This window comes from Henckelia pumila, chromosome 1, assembly GCF_033568475.1.
Source record: "Henckelia pumila isolate YLH828 chromosome 1, ASM3356847v2, whole genome shotgun sequence".
NCBI classification, from domain to species: domain Eukaryota; kingdom Viridiplantae; phylum Streptophyta; class Magnoliopsida; order Lamiales; family Gesneriaceae; genus Henckelia; species Henckelia pumila.
In genome coordinates, this window is record NC_133120.1 from 93719851 (window position 1) to 93730806 (window position 10956).

A 10956-nucleotide genomic window follows, 5' to 3' on the forward strand; every position below is an offset into this window, starting at 1 on the left:
GTCTTTCATTATGATCATATTGTCGGTTAATTCACGGTATTAGTTCACTAAATAGCAATATTTCTATTTTAGCATTTTTCTCATTGAAGTATTTTCAAGTCACGTTACTTTGAAAATTAACACACATGACACAACGATGGACATTACAACGAAAAAAGACCAAAGCTGAAAAATAATCACAAGTTAACGTATGATTATAAATTGCTCGATAACAAAACAAACAAAATAAAAACATCCATGTTACGAGACATACTTATAAATTTGATCATATTACATCGGGTGAAAAAATATATATATATCAATTTCCACCAATATTTGTTTATCATTTACAATTTCCTTTTTCCACGACCCAACTATCAATCCAAATATACACCAATTTATGTCTCACCAATTAATCAGGCAAAAATCAAACTTTGCGACTCGATGGACGATATTATTTTTCTGATGATTTCTTTTTGAAGCAAAACGTGTTGACATTAATAGATCAAACTTTGCGACTCGATGGACGATATTCATCAAAAGTACTATTCGACAAGTGATACATTCCATGTGTTGCAACTTGCAACTCGATTTCATGATGTCAAGGGAATGAAATTAATTTCTCAAATATAACTCTAATTCATCACTTGAATATGCCCAACACATTTTCAAGACAAAATTATAATTTATAGTTTAATATTGCTAAATTTACATTCCTCACATTCTGCATCAACAACTTCAAAAATACAGTGAAAAGCAGTTTCTTGAAAGAAGAAGAAGAAGAAGATACTCGCATTTTTCAATAAATTTCTTAACTCACTTTGAGCTTTTGGTGTAATTAATAACAAGAGATCAAGCGAGCCATAATCCATTGCCACCATTAACCAAGAAACCAACATTGCCATTATTACTACTACCATTCCCACTTTCCATCCCAACTTGATGATCCATATTATGACCCGGACCCGGATCTCCAAAATGGTCCTTGAACTGGAAGCTGGACCCATTGGCTCCATCAAGAAAATTGGCAAATGGCTCGCCACTCGACCCCAAGATCAGCGAGCCGAAACCACCACTCACCTCCAGCGAGTTAGCAAACTGAAGCCCCACGCAGTTATCCCTTTCCACAGGCAATGGCTCTTTAATTTCTGATAAATCGTGTATAATTTTGCTGTTATAAGATGCTGATGCCGACGCTGCAGGGCGTTTGCTCTGATGGTTGTGTGAGGCGGCGGATGCGGATGCGGAGGAGGAGGAGGAGCTACGCTTGGTGTTCTTCCTGGAGCCTCCGCCGACAGGGATGTTCCTCAACGCGCCGCCTTTAGTCCAGTACCTTTTACAGCTCTTGCAAAAGTGGCGTGGCTGGGAGAGATTATAGTTGTTGTAGTAGCAAAACTTGGTGTTTGCGGAATCACACCTCGGGCACTTCAAGTGTTCTTGGTCTGGGAACTGTGGCTGCGGCTGTACCAGTGATCTGATCTGAGAATACAGCGATGGGTCTTGCATTCTTGGATCGAAAAGGTCGGTTCTTGGACGATTTCTTTATCCGGGTCGGTTTTAACAGCGACGAGGAAATGATGAAAAGATCGAGTATTGGGATTGAATTCGAGGTGGGTCTGCTTAATCAGGGAGGAAAATGGTGTAAAATTAGGGTTTTCGGAAGAAGGCGAGTACAGAACACTGAACAGAACAATCAAGAACAAAATCGGACGCAAATTCTTGGATTAAGAGCAGGAGATTGGTTTAGTTTTTCATTGATAAATTTGATATAGAAGCTTGAATTTCCGGTGAGTCAACTATTTCCATATGAAGAATTTCATTTTATGTATTTCAAGAAAAGAGAGGTAATAGCAAAGGGGGAGTTGAGGCAATGAGACAGATATATTGGGGTTTGTTGATTTTATTGTAAGTGAATTATTTGTGAAACTTCCACGTCACAGAGACTGTCAGATATCGCAAACTATACAATTATGGAATATCGTTGACAGTGCAATCACTCTCGAGCTGGCGGATAGCTTATTTATTTACTCACAATATGTGTGTGTGTGTGTTTTCGTAGACGACCATTTGCTAACTATTTTATTTGATTTGATTCTTTCATGTTGGTGGTAGGAATAGAATACATTTAAAATGTATTTCAAATGACACATATTTTAAGTGTATTTGAAATTCATATGTGATATGGACATGCATTTTAACCTCGTCCCTCCAAATACATCGAGGAGTCATTTTTAATCCATCCATTATGCATTATACGGCCATTTTCATGTTTGATTACTAGTAAAATACAAAATGATTGAAAAATAAATAATGGATTAATTATTAATCAAAAAAGCTTTTTTTTTAAAAAAAAAAAAAACTTTTATTAAATTATTTTACGGGTCAATTTTGTGAAACAATTGTCGAACCCGACCCGACTCATTAAAAAATATTGTTTTTATTTTAAAAGTATTATTTTTCACTACATGAATAGACCAGATCGATCTCACAAGAAACATACACATTACTAATGAACTAATATCGGTTAAAGATATTTACATTCGTTTCATGCTCGTCTGCTCTATGATCATATCCTAACACGGGGTACCACATATTTGAAGCGATGAATAAGATTGTTTAAACCAAATGAGTGGATGGACATTTAAACAAGTTGTGACAAGGGTCCAGTTTAGTGCCTTAAACATGAGATCAGCAGTCATAGAAAAGAATTTTCAAGGAAAATAAGTGGTTAACGTTTGTCAGTTACCTTAGTTTCGTTCTTTGTTTTGCAATGGTTACTTTGCCCTAAGCTTCTCTAGAAGCAATGAAGTTTTTAGTAAAATATTGGATAGAAAAGTGTAATTTTGGTGTCCTCAAGATGGTAGTTACTCTAACATACTCATCCTTTATAATATAGAATAGATACAAAATAGTGGAACCCTAAGTTAAATGCTTCAAGAAAGGAAATCTGATGAGAATTTTAAAAAGATGAAAACAAAGATATAAAAACATACTCTATAAAAATAGTAGGGAAAGCATTAGGTTACCGTTCAAAGGTCGTGAACTTGAACCTCTCAAAAGTTAGCAATAGCTCTGTTCCATAAATTAAAAAAACTACATCTTTACCTTAAAAATAAAAAATAAAAAGAGAGGAAAGCTAGGGACAATACAAGACAACCTTAAGTTTTGTTCGTAGGTGAATTACATCCGTTGTTTCCCAACTTCAACCCTGACATAGAAAGAACAGAACAGTACTGCCTTTCCTCTCCAGGAAAGACGTCAAAAAAATGAAGGGAACATGTTGGGTGAAGTGGAAAGGGTGTGAACTGATGGAGGGTCGCTTCCAGGTACAAAGGCAATGGTTCCTTCGCAGAGCTATTTGAGGCCCGCATGCTACAGCATCGGATGTTCATATACAGGTGTGAGAGGGCAATGCTTGATTTGCTGAATGGTGCGTTCTTGAACGGTGGACCCAAAATGGTGCGTGATCTCCTGAAAATGGAGGTTTATGCGTAGTACATGTACAGGCTATTCGCAGCAGCACAGGCTATTGAGTTTTCCGATGGGTGCCATGCAAGGTGAAGGAGCTTTGTGGTGAAATCAAACGAATTTCCATTGGAGTCAACTCCAGGACTTTCTGAGCCTGTAATATAGAACTCAAAAAAGTGAGTCAAGTTTCACAAAGAAAGTTTAGATAAGAGGATGGTAAGGGAAATAAAGATACCTCGTCTCACAACTCGAGTAATGCTACTGCTCAGGGATCTGGCAGGTCTTGTAGGGGTCTGAATCTGCCTTCTGAAAATGCGATCGAGTGGTTTGTGTTAAACAAATAATAAGCAAGATTGTACGGCGATGGCATAACTTAAGTTTCACCAACTTGACAAATCTAGACTTGATAAAAGTACCTCAACGGGTTTTTGCTGGCTTCTAAAGTGGTTGCTTCAGTGCTGCCCGCACTACAACCAAACACGCGGAACAGGTTGCTGAAATCAAGACAAGAATTTTGTTAGATGGACAAAGAAGAAAGCAATATTAATATTACAACCAAACAGAAACTGGACAATATACCTGTAAGAACCAGTTGCCAGCCGAAGACCGTCACCGCTGAGGCAGCATTCAAATTTATCGAAAATAGAATCATTTTCATACAAGTCGCATAGCTGGAAGTTATCAAAATAATATTTTAATCAGCTCAGCAACACATGTATTAAGAAATAAAATAGCGACCCCAGGTCAACTGGCTGGCGTTCGGTTTACCTTGGGTCTTAAATATTCATGAACCTGGAAAGTTGCTACTGGACCAGAATCCATATTGACATCCCACAGCTGAAACCAGATAACATGAATACTCAGCAATATCAAAACTGACACTGATAAAGACATTTGAATATGTTCTATGATCCTAATCCAAAGAAGCTGAAAGTACGGATATTCTTCCCAGGATAGAAAATTTTCAACAGCAAAATAGTGGAACAGATGAATTGAAGATTATGACATAGATTGCTTCCCACCTTCATGGTCATGATGGAGTTGGGAAATAATCTTTCAAAGTTTTACTACAACAAAATGAGAACAGCCACTTTTAAACACTCAGCTCTAATTTCATGCTATTAAATCATAACTACTCATTCTACTATTATCTAAAAATAATCAAGTAATTAATGACCGGACGAAACTAAGAAATCACCCGTCCCGTGCGAAATTTTTTCCAACACCTGAACTCTAAAGTTGGAGAAATTATTCGTTGCTTCAGAGCGCATGTTTCACTTGCCACATGATGCCTAGGTACATCCAATGTGATTCAGTTGAACCAACCAAGACTTAAGGCATACAACACAGAATAAGAACCAGCGAACTTTTTGACCAATGGGACAACTAACAACATGCTTGTGAAGGTGTAGACAGTATCACAGGATAGAACCTTTAAGGTCATGTAATCACGACTAAGAATATGTCTTCCATCCTTGGCAAACTTAATATCTGATATTGAGGCAATTATCTCAGTGAAAAATGACCTCGAACCAGGCGCCTCCTGCTCCTCAAATCTGTTTACAAACAGATCGTTACTAGCTCATTAATTCTGGAGCATTTGCAAGAAAAGTAAATCAAAATTGAAAATTAAAAACTGTTGTTGAGGGACAGAAAAACAACTCAGAATTTAAATTTATCAGGAAAACCACTTACGAGTACAAAACTAAATAACTTACAGTTTAGAATGTGAATCACACAAAGCTGATTGCCGCAGATCTATAAGACGGATGGATCCTTTTGAACTACTATATGCTAACATATTACAATGAGTAGGATGGAATTCTGCTGATGTTATCACCTCTGCAATAAGCAAACATCAGTCAATACAACCAGTTCGACATTGGCTTTATGGTGATTTGATCTGTTTACTTGCCACATTATTCTTATTTGTTCACTCATGAATTTAGAAGGTAAAGATATTTTCCAATCATTCAAGCAATTTAGTTGTTTTCACAAGAGATGACAAATCACGTTCAGAATTGGAAAGGATAAATAAACATGTTGTGATTGAGATTCGGAACCACCCTGATGAAAAGTATAAAATAATAGTACCAGACAAAATCTATTGAAAAATATAAAACAAATAGGTCACCAGTTAGGTCCTCCATATTTGCTGGCTTCACGTCAACAATATTGAAGCTTTGACTGCTTATTTCCAAGTTCCAGAGATTTATTCTCAGATCATCAGCTGATATAAATGTTTCACAATCACTGAAAAGCATGGCAAAAAAAATTAGTCATAAATTTTGAACTCAAGTCACTGAAACAAAGAGAAAGGGAGTGCCATGGAAGACGTGAAATTTTACTAGGTGATGTTTCGGAAGCATATAGTTCATGTGGTAGTTTTGGGGCATACTATGCAGTCGAGCATAAAAAGCTAAAGCTTCATACAGTAAAGCTAGGAGCAGAGAAGTTTTACAACTCAAATATAAAGGTATTACCTGAGAAAGCTTCTGAGATATTCATTCATTAATTGATAAATACTAGAATAGCCGACTTGTGAGCGACAATTTTTAAGTACCAACGGGATATGAAATCATGAACCGCTGTTATTTTTATCATCCTCAGAATGATCCAACAATTAAAGAGGTCACTTGAATTATAATTTTAGGGGGAAATGAGGCAGTAACAAAGTTGGTCATTGTTTAACATTCTGCAGGGCCAGTCCCGCGTTGTTCTCAATAATGCTTCCACAATTAAAGAGGCCACTTGAATTCTATTTTTAGCGGAAAATAAGGCAATAACGAGTTTATGATTGTTTAATATTCAGAAAGAGTGGGTCCAATTGTTCTTGATAATGCTTCCCTATTTCGCAGCCAAATGAAGAATTTACATCATCCAAAATAAAACCCCAAGTACGGCTTCAGTTTTCAGGTTCTCCCGACTCTAGACAAGGATAAACGAAAAGAGGGAACAAGAATCCACAGAAATACATCTACACAGTAAGATAATATTTTATTTCTCACCTGTTATTTGAGATTGAATTGATATGGTAGTCATGAGCATGGGCATAAACTCTCCTACATCTTGCAACAAGACTGGTCTCACCACTTGTAATCTAAAATTAACACAATCAATTCATTACCAGGTATGAGTAACGCAATGAATTCATACTGATGGCAATCACATGAAACGTGTGATCAGATATTCCCAATTCCTCAAGTAAAACTTCAGCTCGGTTAAGTACAACTACCATAGGCAATCTCAGTGAATTGACAGGAGGCAAGGACAGTCCATCATTTCTTGAAGAGTTCTGAGATCGATCCGGATAGCTCCCATTAGAAAGATACTGCTTAGGACTAGAAGACACACTAGAACTTGCAGCATTACTAACTTTAAAAGGATCGACATTGAACTCAGAAACTTTCTTAACTTTCTTTTCTTGAACCTGCCCAAATAAGAAACGTTTAAATCCTTTAAAGTAATATAGTCAGAAATGTATGGAGGGAATGAAGTGAGTAATACAAACCTGAAGAATCAAAGGATCATTATTTTAAAGTATGATATGCATAACTAGATTTCTTTAGATTCAGAAAGGGGAAAAAACAATTTCAGTTCAGGTACACTAGGAAGAAATTCAACTGGTGATCACAAAAGTTGAGAGCTATTGCACTGCTTTGGTGGGTACATTAAAGACACGCACACACATTAAGAAATATGCGCATTATATGTTCAGAACCAAGTACTATACTTAATTGATACACATATGGCTGAAGTTTCAATTAAAGCTGTACGCAAAGATTACTTAGAACAATTAAAATGGAATATTTCTCTTTGTTTCCAAACAAAATTACCAGAAAAGGGGGATTCTAGATCTCACCTTCCAAAACTTTATGGTTTTGTCATTAGTTGACAAAAGAAAGACAGCTCCATTAGCTGTCTGGCACCAGCGTATCTTATTGATTTTCTCCTCAATTTCCAAACTCTTCAAATAATCAAACTGCAATAATGTGCAAGTGCATGCATCAAATCTCAATCATAGCTACAACTAAAGCCACAAACTTAAAATAAAATTGTACTGAGAATCTCATGGGTATGGTGTATGAGAAACAGTGGGGGAAAAGAATTATGCAGACCTCTGGTTCATGGCTCTGAAATTCAGTTTTGTAACGGAACTCTGGATGTCGACTTATTGGGAAGTCCATTTTTTCTAAATCTTTTCGATTTCTTCCATGCTGAAAAATACATTTGCAAAAGAAAACAATATTTGAAAATCAAATGAGCAAGACACGACATCACCAACAAAATAAAATCCTTTGACATGTGGATCATAACCTCTTTAGTATCAGTCCTTTCAAATAAAACCACCCTTCCACCGCGGTCACCAGTAGCAAGGTGGTTGCCAGTTTTGTCAAACTCAATCGCGGATATGATATCAACTGTATATTAGAAGGAAAATACACGATGTATCAGAATTGAGAGGGGATGCTAATATGCTATCATCTTTTGCTATCTATGTAGAATTGAAGAGTAAAATATAATGACACGTTAAGTTAAGCAATCAATCATTTCAGAATTCACCATTTCCTGCATGGACAATAACATCAAATTCAAACTAGAACGATGCCATTTCCGAAGCCACTAAATACATGTGAGAACTGAGAAGATACTAAACTTTGAAGAAGGATTCAATCTGGGGAATCATCGTCATAATGCCTCTCATTCCCCACAAGTATACTGTCCATGGGACAGAACAAATAGGATGGTCTTTTCCACGTCTCAATAACCAAGCCAAATCTAGTATATCATTAGGGACTTATCATTTCTCCTGATTCATGTGGATTGGACTTAGTATATAGCCTACATCCCACTCCAAGATGAATTAAATCATTGACATTCATAAATCAGTATTCTAGGATAACCAGAACAGTAATAGAGTGCTTATGGAGATTTGATAATAAAAAGTATGATAGTTTAGAATAATAATTAGAATCAATGATTCCTCTCACATTGACAATGTAAGATAAGAAACAACAGAAATAATTACTCAAACACATTTAAATTTAATAAACGCAATAACCGGCAAAAATGTGCCAATTTTCAATTTTTTATTTGGAATGGGAAATTGACTTTCTTAAGCCTTTTCTTTTACCCACTTAGATGATAGCAAAACACGACATGTTTGAATAGAGCCACGTATACGGGCCAACATTTGTAAAGTACGACGTCATTAAACTGATGGATTGTCTCATTTTGGAATACTAGTGTTATCTCAAGACATGTCTCGCCACAATCGATTTCCTATGACCCAAATGGGACAAAAAGATTAAGCAGACGGCTCATTTCCAATTTGTTGAATGAATTTCCTGATCATTTGGTTAAAAAGTTTCAGATAAACAACATTAATGCCCACTACTAAGACAACAACTGTCTGCACATACTTACAGAAACATGCAATGAGGAACTTTCTCACTGCATGCAGAGGGTAAACATGCCAACCCTCAGCTTTGCCTCAATATAAAGTTAATAACTGCAGTTCAAAGTTCAAAGCACAAAAGGTGGGGGAGTTGTCTCCAAACTCAGATTAAAGAAAACAAGATCATCGTGAAGTAGAGTAACATATCTAAGAAAGAGATCCAACCCTCAACTTATTAACATTCTTCCTGACACAGGATTAAGTTCATGCAGTAATATTCTCCAGAATCAAACTAGTACTGAACTAATTAAGTTCACCACAACACCATCTTCCCCAAAATAACTGATTAAATACAGTAACGTGCAGATCACTCGCTGAAACTCCCCACCGAAACTCATACAATTACAGTAAATAATAATTTGCGCAAAACCATTTATTTCCCACTCGACGCACAATCCCAAAACAGATCAAATTACTGGAACCCGAAAATCTACAACAAGATCCGAATCGTAGCATGAATTAATAACACTCATTAATCAAATTTACCTTCTTGCACTTCTTCGCCAGCCGTCCTCTCCCCAAATACCTGAGAAAATTTCCATTCCAGCGGCGCTGGTGGACCCGCCGTAGCTGCCGCTGCCTCTCCACCATCACCACCGTTCATTCTTCCTCACAAATCGATGAATCGAATTACCAAAAGCAATAAAAAGGAAATGAACAATAAACAAATCAACTAAATTTGCACCGCCTAATTTCACAACATAAATTAAGAAACAACAACACAATTCCAAAACTCGATCGGGTGGGGCTTGGCTTAGGTTCTGGGATTGGAGGGTCCGTCAGAAAAAGATCGGTGCATCGGCTTCTTCATGAAGGGCGCTGAATTCAGATTTAACAATTGAGGGCGTGCAATATTAACAACATCGATTAGTACAAATTATTTAGGATTCAGATTTTCTCTCTCCGTCTATAGATATAAAGATCTGTGTATGTATTGTATCGTATGGTATAGCCATGGAGTTTGGGGAGAAAATGGGGAAATATTGTATGAAACATCTCGTTTTTGGAAAATATATATGAGATATGATTATTTTCTTTTTTTATTTAATAAATAAATAATTTTGTTCTTAATAATCGTTTCCATGATGGGTCAAAATTAGTGGATCTCACGTAGGGTTCACTTATTTAAATCAATCATGAACCGTCGTGTCACATGCAGGGCATTACCTTGCGGTAGCATCAACTCAACCCTTAATTAATAATCGTAGTAGTTTATTTAATATTAAAAATGCTAATTTTTCCTACTCTTTTTATAATATTATTAATTAATTATAAATAGAGTTTATATATGTTATTGCACTTTTAATTATCTTCCATTTAGGCGTTCATAATGCAGTAGCTTGCTCGCTATTTCGCTGATGGGTGGGGACTAATTTGGATTTTTTTTCCCAAGTTTTGTAAAATAAAAATAATAAAAACGCTTACGTCGATGTTCACGGTCGATTATATAATTAGAGGTCATTAGAAGACAATTTTATTATCTTTTGAATGATCATTCGTTCAACAAGTATTAGTGTAAAACACTGGTTTTTAAATAAATAGACCTTTTATGATTTAAAAATGAGCAAATGATCTATTCTTTAGAATCATTTTCATATAAGAGAGGTGTAACTTTGTTTTTTTACTTCTCTAGTGTGGTTTGCACACTGTTATGTTAATTCTTAATTTTAGTCAGTGTGCATCGAAAAATAGCGGCGACAAGTTCTCAGGTGATTTAAAAAAAATTATTTTTGACATATATTTTTAATAAAAGGATAAGATATTATTATATAAGACATTACATTGATCAAAACATTAACTTTAACCTCTTGCAAAAATTCGGATCACTAGATTTTCCCTTTCCCGTTGATGGCTAATCACAGCATAACAAATTTGGGGATGTCTTGGCCTCGTATCCTATGTAGGGTGGGTTTTTGGTATAGCGTATAAAAAATATTAGCATAAAAAAAATTCATACCGGTACCGATATCAAAATTCGGAAATGTTGGTATGAAAAAAATTTATATTGGTACCATATAGATACCAAAAAAAATTTAATATACCAAAAAAAT

The 10956-nt window shown here is 35.9% G+C and overlaps 2 protein-coding genes across 4 annotated transcripts; both read right to left on the minus strand.

The window, feature by feature from the left end:
• Positions 1-613: 613 nt before the first annotated feature.
• On the minus strand, positions 614-2127 carry LOC140875294 (uncharacterized). The gene has a single exon (XM_073278948.1). It carries the CDS (start codon positions 1483-1485, stop codon positions 832-834), a length of 654 nt encoding a protein of 217 aa, XP_073135049.1. The 5' UTR covers positions 1486-2127; the 3' UTR covers positions 614-831.
• An 832-nt stretch (positions 2128-2959) lies between these two features.
• Positions 2960-9893, minus strand: LOC140879280 (serine/threonine protein phosphatase 2A 55 kDa regulatory subunit B beta isoform-like). Of its 3 annotated transcripts, XR_012149391.1 has the most exons (15): positions 9392-9893; positions 7765-7868; positions 7566-7664; positions 7310-7429; positions 6680-6877; positions 6456-6547; positions 5582-5700; positions 5166-5289; positions 4880-5003; positions 4216-4284; positions 4027-4118; positions 3864-3941; positions 3683-3753; positions 3137-3601; positions 2960-3051 (listed from the first exon to the last, which is right to left on the minus strand). XR_012149391.1 is itself a non-coding variant. In XM_073282963.1 (14 exons), the coding sequence occupies exons 1-14, from the start codon at positions 9507-9509 to the stop codon at positions 3465-3467; spliced, it is 1542 nt and encodes a 513-aa protein (XP_073139064.1). In that variant the 5' UTR covers positions 9510-9893; the 3' UTR covers positions 2960-3464. The 3 variants fall into 3 exon arrangements, 2 of the variants coding, with proteins under 2 accessions (XP_073139064.1, XP_073139058.1); XM_073282963.1 differs by having other exon boundaries at positions 2960-3601; positions 6683-6877; XM_073282957.1 differs by having other exon boundaries at positions 2960-3601.
• Positions 9894-10956: the final 1063 nt, after the last annotated feature.

What these genes read in the sequence shown, in the direction of transcription:
- LOC140875294 (XM_073278948.1), bottom strand. Translation starts at nt 1,485, where the DNA reads ATGCAAGACCCATCGCTGTATTCTCAGATCAGATCACTGGTACAGCCG.
- LOC140879280 (XM_073282957.1), bottom strand. Translation starts at nt 9,509, where the DNA reads ATGAACGGTGGTGATGGTGGAGAGGCAGCGGCAGCTACGGCGGGTCCA. An exon ending in CACTGAGATTGCCTATGGTA is followed by an intron (nt 6,548 to 6,679) that starts GTTGTACTTAAC and finishes TGTTAATTTTAG; the next exon opens with ATTACAAGTGGTGAGACCAG. An exon ending in ATGAATATTTAAGACCCAAG is followed by an intron (nt 4,119 to 4,215) that starts GTAAACCGAACG and finishes GATAACTTCCAG; the next exon opens with CTATGCGACTTGTATGAAAA.